Raw genomic sequence first — 17313 nt, 5'->3', positions numbered from 1 at the left:
CGGGGACAGCTCAGACCGGGGACAGCTCAGGTGAGGGACAGCTCAGAATGGGGATAGCTCAGGCAGGGGACAACTCAGACCGGGGACAGCTCAGATCAGGGACAGCTCAGGCAGGGGACAGCTCAGACCAGGGACAGCTCAGATGAGGAACAGCTCAGGCAGGGAACAGCTTGGGGGGCGGGGGGACAGCTCAGGCGGGGGAGGAGCTGCTTCTGGAGGAAAATGCTGTTTCCAGTCCTGCAGGCGCCGAGGGTGCTCACTGGTGCTTCTATCACTTACTCTCTTCAACCAGAGAGTAAGGACATAAGCTTTCTGTGTTGAAAAGACCTTAGGAGCTCAGAGTGACATTTCCAATTCAAATTTGGGATTACAAGGTTACGGATTACCCCCTTCGGTGTGCTCTGCCCTGAGTCCCATGCTGGGAGTCCGTGTGTAAGGATGCTAACCTAACTCACTGCCCCTGCATCCTACAACATACGGGACAGTCGCAGAATGACAATACCAGTCTTAGTACCAATATGGTTACTGAAAACAATTTGGGGCTTTTTGTACCTCTTGTCCTCCCCCAGTATCCCACAGGGGGTGTGCTGTCACATGTCTATGATTTCATAACTTGAAATAACTCTCCTCTAAGGGGTTATGCCTTTTTGTGGCTTTATACCATTTTTAATACATATTTTTAAGTGACGTTTTAAGAAGCTTTTATTCAGGGGCGCCTGGGTGGCTCAATCGTTAAGCGTCTGCCTTCGGCTCAGGTCATGATCCCGGGGTCCTGGGATCGAGCCCCGCATTGGGCTCCCTGCTCCGCGGGAAGCCTGTTTCTCCCCCTCTTCCACTCCCCCTGCTTGTGCTCCCTCTCTTGCTGTCTCTCTCTGTGTCAAATAAATAAAAATTAAAAAGAAAAAAAAAGCTTTTATTCAACTTGTAATATTATAGAACATGAGATGGTTGCACAGCCATGAGGCCTATGCTCAGAGGTCACACCCTCCTGGCCGCCAGGTAACCGTTTAAAAACTATCAGAGTGAGTACCTGCACATGCATGTCCTGGAGCCCACTCAAAGGGCTCGGGGACCCCTCTCTCCAGCTGCACTGCCCAAAACCCACCGTGTGGGTGCGGCACGGCTTGGAGAACCTGCCGCCTGTACACGAAGTAGGGCCACAATGCACAAACCATGTCTTGTTCTTGCCAGTGTGTCCTTGGGGTAGGTCTTTGGAAGTGGGATGCTGGGTCAGTCAACGCACCAGGCGAGAAGCGGGATGCTGGGTCAGTCAACACACCAGGTGAGTCAGGCATTGCCCTTATGCCCTGTCCGGGGTTGTGCAGGCCCCTTCCCTCACGCCTGACCAACTCTGGGGTTTCTGCTGGCCTGGGGGAAGTGGGGGGGTGAACAGGTGGCCCCAAGTGATCTGAATTTGCATTTCTCTTTTATTCAAGAGTCTGACTTGCCTTTTCACATGTTTTTAAAAGCCATTTGTGTTTCTCTTTCTGCAAACCCTGTGTTCCCATCTCTCGCCTGTTTTTCCCCTCAGCCCCTGGCTGTTGTTTTCCATTTTTTTTTAGAAGCACCTTATTTAGGAGACATTTACCTTCTGTTTTTTAAGGTGCAAATAATGTTTTCTTGATTTGTCTTTTTACTTTGCTTATGTTTATGTGGTCAGGTCTTTTGGTCTTTTCTTTTATGGCTTAATTATTTTATTTAAATTTCGGAGCCCATTTGTTGCTCATCCTGGGGTACAGGTACCTATTTTATCCTTTTTTGTATGGTGACCCTGTTACTCCACGCCACTCGCTAAGAATCAGATCTCTCCGCTCTCCTGCACACTCAGCTCCTTGCAGAGCAGGGCCTATTTCTGACTTTTCCCCTCTGTTCCCGCAGCTCATCACAGGACAACAGGGGCGCGGCCCCCCCCACCCATTCTAGGCTGCTTCTCGCGTCGCTCTTCTTTTTCACAGAAGTTTTCTGGCCATTCTTGCTTGCTCATAACTCAGGTGAGCTTCCACTCAAGTAGTCTGGTTCCAGAGAAGAGCCCGGTGACCTTTTCCCTGGGATCATAAATTAACTCGGGGGGGCGGGGGGGACGGACACAGTCTTGAGGCCACCAATCCCATCCAAACACAAGATGTCTCTCCACCTCTTCTAGCCCGTGTTTCTGTGTTTCAGGAGTTTGTCTCACAGACGTTTCAGGCGTTTCTGCTAACTCTAGCCCTAGAGCACGCACTTACCCTTGGGACCAGGACCTTCTCTTCTGTGATAGGCCAGAGCTCCACGGGACAGAGGGACAAGCAAAGCTGGCTGGAGGGGCTGCTGACAGGTGGGCAGGGGACATGGCAGCCGAGCCAGAGCCCAGCCTGGGGTGCAGGAACTGAGGGGTGGGGGCGGCCCCCATGCTACCCCCACCCTGCATGTTCCTATCCAGACAAGAACGCAGGCTGTGGTGCGTCTGGACTTGCTGTTTCCATCAGCACAAGTAACTGGAAGAGAAGCCCCAGGGCATCGAGTGCACGGCTGAGAGTGGCTGGCACCCTAAAGGGGCCCAGATGCACGACTGAGCCCAGGTCTGGGCCCGAGGTCCCACCCGGCCAGAAGCCACTGGTGCACGGAGTCTGGAACAGGAGGGCTGCTGGCCCCACGGCGCCTGGCACGGTCCGCCGCCTCGGACACCGCCAGGCCTCCTGAAGGAAGCCGTGCCCTTGGAGGAGAAGCCGAAAATCAGCTGGCCTGCACCCAGCCACGGTGCCCCGTCTGAACTCCATCGGCCACACAAAGCCAGCACGTGCCGAGCCATGGTGGCCTCCCTGCTGGTGGGAGTCGTGGCAGACTGATGGCTCCCAGAGAACCACCTGCAAGGGTCACCTGTCCTTTCCGCACACCTGCGCAGGGCAAGTCGGGACACGGGCAGAGTCTAAAGCCCGCTGGGAGCCATCGGGACAGCACCACGGAGAGCCCAGCACATGCACGCCCCACAGCCACCAACAGGAGAGGACGCCCACACCTCACAACCTCTCGGGGTACGCTGAGTCCACGGCTGGGCGTTCGGCTACCTCCTCCCAGGGCGGCCAGACGCCTGCAGACACCTCTACAGAAGGACGTCGGGCAGCAGTGAGGCCGAGCCCCCGCTACGCCGGGTGCCTGTGACCAGCCTCACAGCTGCCAGGAGCTCTAACGCCAGCCCTGCAGCCCAGGCCTGCCCAGCACCTACCCCCTTCCAACCTTCTGACCCCAGAGCTTGCCCCACTAGCGTCCCCCACCGCTTTGAGCCAAACACGCAGAAACCAACAGGGGGAGCAAGCTGAGGGGAAGGAGCACCCACAGAGGGAACGGGATGAGGGGGAGGCATGCATACGCAGGGAATGCAGTGAGCAGAGAGCCCACAGAGGGAACGGGGTGAGCGAGAGGAGCGCGCACAGAATAAAAAGCAGGGCCCGCTTTACCCCAGTTCTGACGAGGCCCCCAACCTCATGCCTGTAGGTGAAACCCACCGCAGCCACGCCCAGCAGGGGAGGGAAGGGGCCCCTTCACTGACGGACAAGGCCAGGGCTTCCCGAAGCAGGAGCCGGGCAGGGCTGGACACAGCGGACGGCCCCTCTACCCCCGTCCCCACACCACGCCCCCTGACCACCGCGACCCTGTCCGCGTCCGCGCCATCCCTGGAGGCCACGCAGGCTCCCCCCCGCAGGACCCGACCGCGTCCACGCAGCCCGCACCCGCGCCCACACAGGAAGCGCCCGCTGGCGAGGCCAAGAGCATCAGCACCGGGGTCAGGATGACCCCGCGGTGACGGGCAACCAGGGGGAGCCCAACAGGAAAGCCTCTGAAAACCTGTCGCACGCCAGTGAGCGGGCAGTAAGGAGTGTGACAGAAGCCACACAGGAGCCTCGCACAGACGCCCGAGCAGCTGCCACGGGCAAGGGGCGGGCGGCCCACACGCCCCCCTGCCTCTGCAGCGCATGCCGCCCGCATTAATTCCGCCGGGGGTACACGGGAGCTCCTTCTGCTACTCTTGCAAACTTTAGTGTAAAAAAAAAAAAAGGGAGGCATGAAAACAACACACGTTTTACAAGACCACAAACAGAAGGACCCGCATTATACAGGTTAGGACGTGTGCCAGTGAAGGCCAGGTGTGCAAGAACTGGGGCCTGGGGATCAGAGAAAAGGAGCAGTGAAGTCGATGGAAAAAAACACACAGAAGACCAATCAGAGGTGCCCTCCTCCCGTGGCCAAGACCCAGCCACGGAGGGAGAGGGAGGGGAGGCCACGATGTGCCACCACTGACTGGGGAGACAAGGCAGGCCGGTCGTCCAGGACCCCGAAAAAAGGTCACATCGTGCCCCTCCCGAAATGCTGTGGCACTGGGAGCCAAGCACACGTTTCTTATGGCAGGCAGGACCCCAACATGTGCAAAGAGCTCTGGAAATGAGGGTTCCCAAGCAGGGAACGCTGGGAGATGCGTGGATGTGGCATGTCTTCTCTGCGCATACCATGTGGTAAGGTACCAGTGACAGGACTCTCTGCCCCTGGGAATTACAGCAGAGTTCCAGCTCGAGGAATAAACTCACAAGAGCACTCTATGTAGACACACCAGGGTCACCCCAGAAATAGGGGCCACAGACGTCTCTATGTAACAGGCACTGAAACCCAGCAGAATCTTCTTAAGGGATGTCCATACCAGTTACCCTGACTCTTCGACCTCCTTCCAGGATAAATAACTCTGTTCCTGATACTTACCTCAAAGGTGTGCTCACTTTGTCTCTCCACGTGCCAGAGGCAGCTACAGAAATCTGTGCCAACAGGAGCAGCCCAGCAGGGGGAGCCAGGGAGGGCCTACTTCTCCAGCAACAGAACCACAGGACAGAGTTCCAGCGACAAGGGGGTGGGCCCTTCAGAGAATCCACTCACTCTGCACAGTGCACATCCTGACCCACCACCCTGTGCTCCTTCTTACAGCACTCAGGTCTTTCTTACCTTGTGGCACTAAGAGCCCCCCCAGAGATGGTGAAGGAGTTTCAGGAAGGCAGCAACAACTCCCCAGAAAGCACTGTACCCACTGGGCATTAAACAAGTGTCAAATAAATGAAGCCAAGGAAGTAAAACTGTGTACGTGCACAGAAAAGTAGACACACCTAGGAAAGGGATCTGAAAAGCTCTAATAGTTGTTCCTAGCGGACAGGATTTTTTTTTTCCTTTTTTCTTGAATATATTTTGCTATTTTTCTGAGCTGTAAATGTATTTTTTAGTAAGAAAAAATTTTAAGTTCATTTTGGAAAGTAAAACCCAAAATTATTAGCAAATACTATTTTCATCTATCGGCTTGGCAAGTATTCAACAGTCTGGTGATGTGTTATGTGAGCAAGGATATTTGAAAACACGCATTCTGAAAGGTTGATGTTAAGAATAAAAACTGGTACTACTATGGGGAACAATTTATCAGTATGTACTAAAATTACAAATGTACATAAAGCTCCCTAACAATTGCATTTTCAGGACTTAATCCTACAGATACACGTACACACATGTGAAAGGTTAGTAGATGGCTCATGTCTGCATTTTGTGTTAGAGCAAAATGGCAACGTAAAATTCTATAAACAGACTATTGTTGAAATGAATTGCATTAATCCATAAGGGAAAATGCCACTGAGCCCCAATGAGGAATAAAGAAACTACATATGTATAGTGCAAGATCTCAAAAAAAAAACATCAAGAAGAAACAACCCCAAAGAGGTCCCTAGTCCCCTAATAGAAGTAACACCCCCACAGCAATGAGCACATCTACAGTCAGATCTTGGTTTCTAGATACCATTTCCACTGAAAGCAACCAGGATCCTCAGATAAATGTCTGGTTCCAGTGGGCTGGGGCAGGAAAGTAGCAGAATAGCCTAGAACATCTTGTAGCAAACGTAAGCAAGAGCTCAAAGAATACCAGGGACTAGTCAAAAGTCACCGGCCACACACCAACGTGAATACACTTAACATGGCTGAACTGCACACTTAAAAGTGGTTAAGATGGTAAATGGTAGGTTACGGGTTTTTGACCAGAATTAAAAATAAAAAGACATCGGGGCGCCTGGGTGGCTCAGTTGTTAAGCGTCTGCCTTCAGCTCAGGTCATGATCCCAGAGTCCTGGGATCGAGCCCCGCATCGGGCTCCCTGCTCAGCGGGAAGCCTGCTTCTCCCTCTCCCACTCCCCCTGCTTGTGTTCCCTCTCTCGCTGTGTCTCTCTCTGTCCAAATAAATAAAATCTTAAAACAAAACAAAACAACGACAACAAAAAAAAACCCAAACCAAGCTTTAAAAAAAAATAAAAAATAAAAAATAAATAAATAAATAAAAAGACATCAGAGCCAGCCTACAGTGGCTCCTATTGGTTGAGTTTGGGACAATTTGAGCTTCAAAGTTAATAATAATAGTAAAAAATTATAGTCAAAGAACTTTAAAATGCAAAAACCTAGTGGTGCCTGGGTGGCTCAGATGGTTAAGCATCTGCCTTCAACTCAGGTCATGATCTCAGGGTCCTGGGATCGAGCCCCGCATTGGGATCTCTGCTCAGCGGGGAGTCTGTTTCTCCCTCTCCCTCTGCCCCTTCCCCCACTCATTCTCTCTCTCTCTTTCTCTCTCTCAAATAAATAAATTAATTAAATAAAAGAAATAATGCAGAAACCTGGTTGGGGCACCTGGGTGGCACAGCTGGTTGAGCATCTGACTCTTGATTTCGGCTCAGGTCATGATCTCGGGGTCATGGGATCAAGCCCCAGGTCGGGCTCTGTGCCCAGCATGGAGTCGGCTTGAGACTCTCTCCCTCTGCCCCTCCACCCTGCATGCTCGTTCTCTCTGTCTCTGTGTGTGTTCTCTCTCTCAAATAAATAATAAATCTTTTTTTAAAAATGCAGAAACCTGGTAAGTGATGAGTCAGCATCACCAGAAATGGAGCAAATCGACATCAGTCAGCAAGTCTGCATGGGGTCCGTGAATCAGATGGCAATAAAGGATTGATGTGATTTTCCTGATTGGATGGGGATGGTTTCTAGACCGAGGTGGGATGGTCCTTGTACCGAGAAAACACACACTGAAGGATGAAGGGTCATGGGGCATCATGTCTGCATTGCTTTTTTTCTTTTTTTTTTTAAGATTTTTATTTATTTGAAAGAGAGAGAGAGAGAGAGAGCACTAGCAGGGGGAGGGAGAGGGAGAAGCAGACTCCCCGCTGAGCAGAGAGCCTGACTCGGGGCTCGATCCTAGGACCCCGGGATCATGACCTGAGCTGAAGGCAGACGCTTCACCGACTGAGCCACCCAGGCGCCCCATGCAATTGCTTCTTAAATAGCTTAGAAATGTTAACAATCGGGGGATCTGGGTGAAAGGTAACTGGGTACTCTGTGTACTATTTATCCAACTTCTTTGTAAACTTAAAATTATTTCAATATAAAAAGGTAAAAATTCAATAGTCTACAGCAAAAATAATAATGTTGGCTTTATTACATGTACAGGAATAAAATGTCAAAAGTTCTGCAAAGACAGGAGGCAGCGTCCGTGGACCACTACTGCTGACGGGCTCTCGCAGCAGACGAGAAAGAGCATGACAGTGACTCACGGCAGTCTGGGACAAGTTACGGGTGCGTCCTGCAACCCACACAGTGGTGAGCAACACGACAGACCCCTACAAGCACTCGACCCAAAAGAAGACAGATGAGGGACGAACAAAGCACAAAAGAGAAGCAGAAAACAAACAGGGAAGTGGCAAACACAAGCCTATCAATAATTACATTAAATGTGAAGGCAGAAGGTACCAGGTGCCAGACTAGATTAAAAAGGTAGAACAAGGGGCGCCTGGGTGGCTCAGTTGGTTAAGCGACTGCCTTCGGCTCAGGTCATGATCCTGGAGTCCCTGGATGGAGTCCCACATCAGGCTCCCTGCTCGGCAGGGAGTCTGCTTCCCCCTCTGACCCTCCCCCCTCTCATGTGCTCTCTCTCAAATAAATAAATAAAATCTTTAAAAAATAAATAAAATAAATAAAATAAATAAAAATAAAAAGGTAGAACAAGGGGCACCTGGGTGGCTCAGTCAACTGAGCGTCCCACACTTGGTTTCGGCTCAGGTCATGATCTCAGGGTCCTGGGATCGAGCCCCGCACTGGGCTCCCTGCTCAGCAAGGGAGTCTGCTTCTCCCTCTCCCTCTGCCCTGCTCGTGCTCACTCTCTCAAATAAATAAATAAAATCTTAAAAAAAGAAAAGAATATGTACTGCCTGATTCCACGTGTGTGATGTTCTCGAGCAGAAACCAATCCCGACAGGCCCGTCTAGAGTGCCCACCATCAAAGCAGCGGCTGCCTCAGGGGAGGGAGAGGCGTCCCAGGAGGCATGAGGGACTTTCTGAGTGAGGCAATGGTCTAGTTCTTTTTTTTTTTCCTAATATTTTATTTATTTATTTGACAGAGAGAGAGAGAGCACAAGTAGGCAGAACAGCAGGGAGAGGGAGAGGGAGAAGCAGGCTCTCCGCCGAGCAGGGAGCCCGACGTGGGGCTCGATCCCGGGACCCTGGGATCATGACAATGGTCTAGTTCTTGGCAGGGCTTTGGGTTGCACAGGCGTACGCATCTGTCAGAGTTTAGCTAATGTACTTTTAAGATGCATATGTTTCAGTGTATATAAATTTTACAGCAAAAGAAACTGTGAACGATATTGCACTCCAGCTACGGATAGGCATGCTGAAATATCCAGATTGCAGTGGAATGGTGTCTATAATTTACCCTGAAATGCATCAGAGAGGCAGGGCGAGTTTTCGGGTGCGTTCAGAGATAGACGGGTAGGTGTACACAGCGAACGTTTATGGTAGAATCTAGGTGGTGGGTGGACAGGGATTTGCTGTAAAATCCTTTCAACTCTGCTGGATCCAAGGACGTTCATAATCAAATGCTGGGGGGTGGACTGCACACTCTTCTTCCAAGGAGGGGGCAGAAGATTCAATCCTGGGGGGAGAGGAGCCTTCTTTTTTTATATATAGATTTTATTTCTTTATTTGACAGAGAGAGAGCACAAGCAGGGGGAGAGGCAGAGGCAGAGGGAGAAGCAGGCTCCCCACTGAGCAGGGAGCCCGATGCGGGGCTCGATCCCAGGACCCTGGGATCATGACCTGAGCGGAAGTCAGACGCTTCGCTGACTGAGCCCCCCAGGCGTCCCTGAGAGGAGGCCTAACAGGGCCTGACGTGGGTCTGACCTCCACGTATGAAGGGCACATCGGCTTCGGCTACTGTTACACCGCAGAATGTACACCGGTGACAGCCACTGACAGGGACATGTCTCCTGGCAATTAGACCTGGGACATTCGCTGACATGGGACCCGCTGGATGACAGACCTGACACGCAGGTCTGTCCAAGCATTAGACCCATAAGCTGCGTCGGCGCCAGGTGGACAGCAAGAGAACGTGGAATATTCTAGAGCACACAGGACTGCAGAGTTAGTGGTGAGGACGCGCAGGAGACATAGTGGGTTGTGGGTCCAACAGTGTGGGGAACTGTGACGAGTCAAAGAAGTGTGTGTCTTTCTTCCCCGCGTCACGAGAGGCAGCAGGTGAATCAGCGGGTCCCGCATGAGGGGGCTGCTGCACTGTAAGGACAGAGCTCGGCACGGCCACGCTGACCATGCTCGCTTTCAGAGTTCAACGATCCTTCCCACCTCCCAGGTTACAAGATACCCACCATCCTAAGCCTCGGACAAAAGCCTAAATCCCAACATCCTGCTGCACTTAGTGAAGGGGATTATTTCCACTGCACGCATCCAATGCCCACAATCAAATGCCCTAATTCTTGGCACAAGCTCGGCAAAAAAACGGCTACTATTCATTCAGGCACACTTCCGAGGAAAAAGAGTAACATTTCTGGCACTGGGCCAGAGCTAAGGGGAAAATTTCCTTCCTATTTCTAACTTGACAAATCCAAACCTAAACTCCCTGCATAACCATGAAAAGCAGCTGCTCTTCTTGGGCTGCGGGAGGAGAGCGAGAGAGCTCGGCAGCGGGAGGGGCCCGCATGGACCACGGGTCAGGACACAGAGCACCGCACAGGTCAGCCTGCAACTGAGTAGCCTGTCTGTGTGTCAGGTGACCGTAGAGACCGGGTGCTCAGAACCTCTGGGTTAGACTGAGACCAATGCTCCCCAACATGGTCCTCGCACAGGACTCCTGCCACATCTCCCTGATCTCCAGGGTTTGCTTCCAAATAACCTGCCTTAGTCTGCTTTAACAAAGCACGGACTGGGTGGCTCACACATCTACTCTCTCTCAGTCCTGGACGCCCCAGATCCAGGCGTGGCAGGGCCGGTCCCTCCCGAGGCCTCTCCTGGGCGTGCAGACGGCCGTCTCCTCCCCGGGTCCTCTCGTGGTCGTCCCTCCGTGCGTCTGCGTCCTGATGTCCTCTTCTGATGAGGACCCCAGTCACACTGGAGTAGAGCCCACCCTGGTGACCTTGTTTTACCTCAATCACCTCTTGAAGACCTCTCTCCAAATACAGTCCCGTTCTGAGGTCAGGACTCCACCCCGTGGATTTGAGGGGAAAATGGTTCAGCCCAGAGCACCTGGGGAGCAGGGATGGATGAGAACCAAGCTGTTGGCGCACTGATGATGTCTGAGGTGGGAGCACAGGAGCTTTATTACAGGGCCTTCTCTACGCGTGTACTTCATGCCTTCCTAACAAAAAGGGTTTCTGATTCGCTCTCATCAAAGCGCGCTTTCTCTAAAGGTCCACTCTCACGGGTCCTCTGAGGCCCACTTCCAGCTCTGTGACCACAGAGCTCGTCTGTGTCCCCGGCATCCGGTCCTGGCGCTGTCAGAAGGAGAGACAAACATCCCCAGCAGCTTCCACGGCACCCAGGACCAACCCCCACCCCCACCGGGCCCAGGGCCCCCCCAGCACCTCTCCCACTTCTGAACGTCATGCACACGGGCCCTGTGCAGGATGCGCTGACGCCCACCGCGTCCCCTTCTCCCACGCTGTGTGGGCACTTGCTCTCCAAACAGGACGCAGCGGCCTCAGCCCTGCTCTGAAAGGCGCAAAGCATGTCCCAGGAGCTCGGATAAAGGCACAGGAGGATGTCGTGCTGTCAGATCCACAGGACTTGGCTGTTGACTCTCACCAGAGAGCGGGGATGAGCCGCGCTACTGCTGCTGCTGACAGAAAGGAAGACACGGAAGACCCACAGTGACCACAGTCACCGAGCCCATCGCCATGGAAGGCACTTGTCCCCGACCTCACGGGCACACTGCTGACAGCCCCTCTCACTTCAGAGCGGCCCCCTCGGCGGTACCATCGCTGCAAGAAATGTGTTCCTCTCCAGGGTGCTCCTCCCAAACGATGCTCTGAGCAGGAACAGAGAAGCCCCGTGAGGTTCGAGCCACTACCACGGCCAGTGGGTCATGGGGTCTGAAGGCGGCAGCGACCCTACGGTTCCTTATGTTGAAAATGGATAAATACCAGGTACTATATAAGTGGTGACTCCCCAAATCAGAGCGAAACGAGCCTTGCTGGCCTCCACCGGCCCTACGGTCTCTGCCAGGCACCTCTTGTCCCCGTCTGCCCGCCTCCCAGCTCGGGGCCACCACATGGTCACCCAAGAGTCACTGTGAAACCTCCCCAAGAGGAAAGATAAAACAAGGCACAGACCCCAAAGTCCCTGTGTTAACCCATGTTACGGCTGCGACACATCGTGACTGGCACTTGTTTAATGGGAAAACCAGAAAAGAACAGAGTAAAAAACTCATAGTGCACTGCTTATATGAAGTACCATTTCTTTAAATTCCCATTTCAGCTACACACACACACACACGCTGGCTGACAGCTGGAGACACAAGGGTATAAAGACACAGGTCCAGCCAAGCCCCCAGTTCCTCACGGACACTGCCGGGAGGATGGTCCAGCAGCTACAGGAGCTGATGATTCAGGGCCCATAACCTGGTGGACCGCTTTCTCCCCACTTTTTATATGAAAACTCAAAAATTCACACAAGTAAACAGAATAATGGATGGGGAACACCCACGACCACAGCATTCAGCTATCTCCTCTCTGTTGTGTTTCCAGTCTGAGTAAAGCCAATCTCAGGAATCCCACGATTTTACCTATAAATAGCTCAGCGTGTATGTCGATCAGCTCAGAACTCGACCAAACGGAATACAGACATTGTATCTAACAAAATTAATAATAACTCCCTGCTATTACTTAATATCCAGGCCTACATTTCCAGGGTACCTTATAACCTTTCTTTTTTTCCATTTACGGAATGCACAATAAAGTAACCTAACGTAAAAATATCTAGCCATTCAGGTTGAAAGCATGGCAGCCAGAGGTGCGACCAGCAGCAAAAGCCGGGACCCGAACAGCATAGAGGCCTGGTGGTGACCTCCCACAGGCTGCGGTCCTCGTCCGATCAAGCATACAATCCAACTCACGCATACACCTAAGTTTCTCACAAAAAAGAATTACATCCTGACAGAACAGTGTCAGAACTCATGCAACTCGGGTCCATTTTATAAGGAGGCAGCCTTATTCTCCAAACCCCAAATCAGGACTTGTGGTCTGAAAGATATCAGTCACTCTGGGGACATGTGGGTGGGAGAGTGACCCCCCACTGGTCATTCCTACTCCCCAGGCCCCATGCCCCTAGCAGCCTATGGACTTCTTGGTCCACACACGAATCCCCCAGATGTACCAGGACCTCCTCATTTCCTGACCGGCTCCTCCCACATCCCCATCAGCCAGGACTTTCCAAGGGACATTAGAAGGGCTCAGGTCACCCTCATCCTATGTGCTAGGGTAGCCTAGGAAAGGACAGGGCTGAGGGCGCCTGGGTGGCTCAGTCGGCTAAGCATCCGACTCCTGATTTCAGCTCAGGTCATGATCTCAGGGTGGTGAGATCGAGCCCCATATCGGGCTCTGGGCTGGGCATGGAGTCTGCTTAAGATTCTCTCTCCCTCTCTTCTCTTCTCCCCACCCCATCCCACCCCACTCAAAAAAGAAAGAAAGAAAGGAAAAAAAAAAAAGAAAGAAAAGGCAGCGCTGTACCTGGGGCCACTTTATATGAAACCCACTCTGTTCTACTTATTCTCTGGCAGCTCACTGACTCCTATGCTAAGGAAATAAATAGGCCACATTAGAACAAACCTGAATAACTGCTTGACAAAACACCAGGACAAGTGTCTGAAGACCTGAAAAAGCCTCCCAATCCACATTTTTAAAGGTTAAATCTGGGGGCACCTGGCTGGCTCGGTCGGTACAGCATGCGACTCTTGATCTCAGGGTCATGAGTTCAAGCCGCATGATGGGCCTAGAGCTTACTTAAAAAAAAAAATTAAAATTAAAATTAAAAATAAAGGTTAAATCTGCAATTTTGAGAGAGCTAACTTGAAGACATAATTTAAATGTCCAAACTGTACTTTCTTTCTTTTTTTTAAGATTTTATTTATTTGAGGGGCGCCTGGGTGGCTCAGTCATTAAGCGTCTGCCTTCGGCTCAGGTCATGGTCCTGGGATCGAGCCCTGCATCGGGCTCCCTGCTCTGCGCGAAGCCTGCTTCTCCCTCTCCCACTCACCCTGCTTGTGTGCCCTCTCTCGCTATGTCTCTCTCAGTCAAATAAATAAATAAAATCTTAAAAAAAAAAAAAGATTTTATTTATTTGACAGAGAAAGAGCACAAGCAGGGGGAACAGCACACAGAGGGAGAAGCAGGCTCCTCGCTGAGCAGGGAGCCAGATGCGGGGCTGGATCCCAGGACCCCGGGATCATGACCTCAGCCAAAGACAGTCGCTTAACCAACTGAGTCACCCAGGTGCCCCCAAACTGTACTTTCATAAAACTATTAGGTCATTACTTCTGCTATTTTAGCTTGAATTTGGATATAACTTTTAAAATAGATTAATCTGGTTAATTGACCATAAAGAGAACAATGTAAGCACCAAATTTCATGAGTTGGAGGTGACCTCACATGGAATGGAGAAGCAGAGCAGACAGGCTCTGCCTGCTTGAGATTGGCAGAGAGCAAGAGGGAAAGTGTGCTAAGTTGTGGCCTGGATAGGAATTCACACTCCAGAGCTGTCGGCTGGCCTGCCTGTGGGAAAATGAGCTAGGGCAGGGGCAGAATACAGAGAAAACACAGAGCTCCTGGCTTAGGCTACTATGTAACAAGTGATTATCTTCTCTAACAGACACAATGAAATTCATCATTAACCTTCTCTAGGCCTAAATCTTTTTTTTTTTTTTTTAAGATTATTTATTTATTTATTTATTTGACAGAGAGAGACACAGCGAGAGAGGGAACACAAGCAGGGGGAGTGGGAGAGGGAGAAGCAGGCTTCCCGCGGAGCAGGGAGCCCGATGCGGGGCTCCATCCCAGGACCCTGGGACCATGACCTGAGCCGAAGGCAGACGCTTAACGACTGAGCCCCCCAGGCGCCCCTCTAGGCCTAAGTCTTAACACTGCCCCCAACTAAAAAATTCTTGAGTTTTACTAGCTCCTCACTTCTATTTCAGGAATGTCTCACTGATTCTTTGTCTCTCCCAGCACTGCTGAATATTCTGATGTTTCTACCAAAGCTCGTAAAGGGCTCTGAAAGAAGTCAGTCTATCCCATGCTTCCCCATCACAGACAGGTTAGCGTCCATTCAAAGGGAGTGACCCTCCTCAGCCAGCACCATCTGGCCTGAGTGTGGAAGATGCTTCGAGGCCAAGACTGGTGATCTGCTGGGCCAGGACTAACACTGGCAGCCAAGAGCGCTGGGACAGACGCTCCTGTGCGGGTCCTGGCCCACCTGCCTGCCTGCCTGTAACAGGGAAGGATGCAGTGGACTGACTTTCTTCCGGAGCCTTCCACCGGCTGTGGCAGAAACATTAAACTCAGCTCTCCCCCTTTAGGGTGGGCAGCATCCCTCTGCAGTCTAGCGCTTGCAGGCTGAATCACTTTCTCGGGCTGTTTTCCAGACTTAGGTAACTGCAACTGGTACCACTTTAATTAGACGCACGTTCCCGACATAACACAACAAGGAGGAAAGAAAGCGAGAGAAAAAGCACCACACGATCCCCTGAGGACCACCGGGCCACACCGGATTTCAAATACAACCTCTCAAAAATGGGGCACCTTGTGAAACAAGGGGATGAGTCAAGTGAAGGGCACCGCTGGCTCAGCACAGGCTCTACGATCAGAGGACCTACCGAAGTCTGTCTGAAACTTGCACACAAAAGTGCACACTAACGAAATCCAGCACATTAAAAGTCCTCTACCCGAAAAAGAGAAATTTCATTGAAACCCGTTTCCATTTCAATGGCAGCTTAGCTATTAGAGTCTCCTGAAAATGAGCTTCTTTACCAACTGCTCTAGCCTATAATTAAAGCCACATTCTTAGAACTACATGAACTAAGGAGCCTCTCGAACTCTGTCCGAAATCCAACTGCCAAACGTAGCGTCACTGAGACCGCTCAGCGAGAACGAGGTAGCGCGGACCTGCGCCCGCGAACGGGCTGCCCCGCGAGGCACAGCTCTTGTTTTCACTCGGTGTCATGAAACCGAAGTCAACTCAGCAGCCAGTGTTCCTGCGGGGAGCTGCCTCCCCATTGTCCAGGACGCCGGCCCTGGAAAACTTTCTGGCCCCTCGGCGGGCCGGCGCCTCTGCAGCCCTGCGCCCCGACCCGCGGGCATGGCCATGTGCAAAGCCGGGGTTTGGGGGACTCACTGGCCGGAAGGGGCGGAAAGGCGTGGCCCTTCCTCCCCCGCCGCGCGGGCCGGGCGGAGGACCACCTAACCCCATTGTCCAGGGGCTGGTCTCCCACCCCACCCGCGGAGACGGACGCCCGCGGCCCAGTGCCGGGCCCGACCGCGCGCCGTGCACCGGGGAGCCCCGGCCTGCCGGCCACGCTCTCCCCCAACAGTGTGCGCCCCCCGACCTCTCCACGCCTGACCTCAAATCAGACCTCCGTCCGTGCGACCGCCCCGCGCCCCACGCCGGCTGGCCGAAGGGCGGCCCCGAGGGACCCTCCCAGTCCACCCCCGGCGCCGGCCCCTCCGCCCCGCTCCGGGGTCCAGCCCGCCCCCCGCCCGGCCCTCGGGAGCACGCGCCCGCGCACGCTCACCTTCTTGCCCTTCTTGCCCTCCTCCTCCATGTCGCCGCGAGCGGCCCCCGCGGCCCGGCCCGCCCCGGGAGCCCCGCGCCGCCCGTGGCCGCTACATGCTCGCCCGGCCCCGCGGCCGCCACCGCCGCCGCCGCCGCCGCCGCTCCTGCGCCTCCCGCCCGCGCGGCCGCACTCTCCGTCCGCGGCCGCCAGGGGACGTCCGCGCCCCGCACCCCGCACCCCGCACTTCCGGGCCGAGGCGCGGCCCCGCCCTGCGCCCCGCCCTGCGCCCCGCCCCCACCCCTCAGGGCCGCCGGGAACGCGCCCGCTCTGCCCCGCCCCCTCACGGCCGCGGGAGCGCGCCTGTTGCGCCCCAATCCCGCCCCACGCCCTTCAGAGCGCGCCCGCCCCGCCCCCGTGCCGTCCCCTGCCCCTCAGGGCCACAGGAGCGGCTCCAACTTTTCAATTCTGCCGCCATCTTTAGGGCAGCCAACTTCCCGGCCTCCTCGCGCTCGGGAGGGCCACGCTCAGGGCGGTAGGAAACGGGGGGAGGGGCCAGCCAGAAGGTGAGGGGCGTGGCCCGTAGGAGGGGAGGGGGCCAGTGGGAGGGGCGGGACTCGCGGGAAGGGCTGTGGGTATGGTGAGGGCCTGGCTGGTGGGGAGGGGAGGGCTGGAAGGCGGGGCCTGCGGGAAGGGGCGGGACTAGCAGGGAGGAAGGGCGGGGCCGGCAGCAAGGTAGAGGACAGGAAGGGAGAAGAGGCCGGGCTGGTGGGAGGAACGGGACTATCGGGAAGGGGCGGGGCCGGTGGGTAGGGGAGGGCGGGCAGGCAGGAAGGTGAGGGCGGGTCTGTGGGGAAGGACAGGAAAGTGGGGACGGGAGGAAAGTGGGGGACGGGAAAGGGAAGGGGGCAGGGCTGGCAGGAAGGGGAGGGCGGAGCCTTTGAGATGGGGCGGGGCCAGTGAGGAGAAGAGGGCCCGGCGGGGTGGGACGGGGCCGGAAGGAAGGTGAGGGCGGGGCCGGCAGGAATGTGGGGGCGGGGCCTGTGTTATGGGGCGGGGCCAGTGAGGAGAGGAGGGCCCGGCGGGGTGGGACGGGGCTGGCAGGAAGGTGAGGGCGGGGCCTGTGAGATGGGGAGGGGCCAGTGAGGAGAAGAGGGCCCGGCCGGGTGGAACGGGGTGGGCAGGAAGGTGAGGACCGGATGAGGATGGGGGCGGGGCCGGCAGGAAGGT

At 54.2% G+C, this 17313-nt stretch overlaps 1 protein-coding gene across 2 annotated transcripts in view; it reads right to left on the bottom strand.

Moving 5' to 3' along the window:
* CCM2 (CCM2 scaffold protein) overlaps window positions 1-16190 on the bottom strand; it is a 45566-nt gene extending 29376 nt beyond the window's left edge. For both annotated transcript variants that reach the window (XM_032430493.1, XM_032430495.1), the window contains exon 1: window positions 16105-16190. In XM_032430493.1, coding sequence (XP_032286384.1) covers window positions 16105-16134 — 30 coding nt within the window. In that variant the 5' untranslated portion in view covers window positions 16135-16190. The remainder of the gene's footprint in view (window positions 1-16104) is intronic.
* Between the last annotated feature and the right edge of the window lie 1123 nt (window positions 16191-17313).

This window comes from Phoca vitulina, unplaced genomic scaffold, assembly GCF_004348235.1.
Source record: "Phoca vitulina isolate PV1807 unplaced genomic scaffold, GSC_HSeal_1.0 scaffold44, whole genome shotgun sequence".
Classification (NCBI taxonomy): domain Eukaryota; kingdom Metazoa; phylum Chordata; class Mammalia; order Carnivora; family Phocidae; genus Phoca; species Phoca vitulina.
Note: the sequence above shows the minus strand (reverse complement) of the source record. Positions and strands in the feature narration are given on the sequence as shown.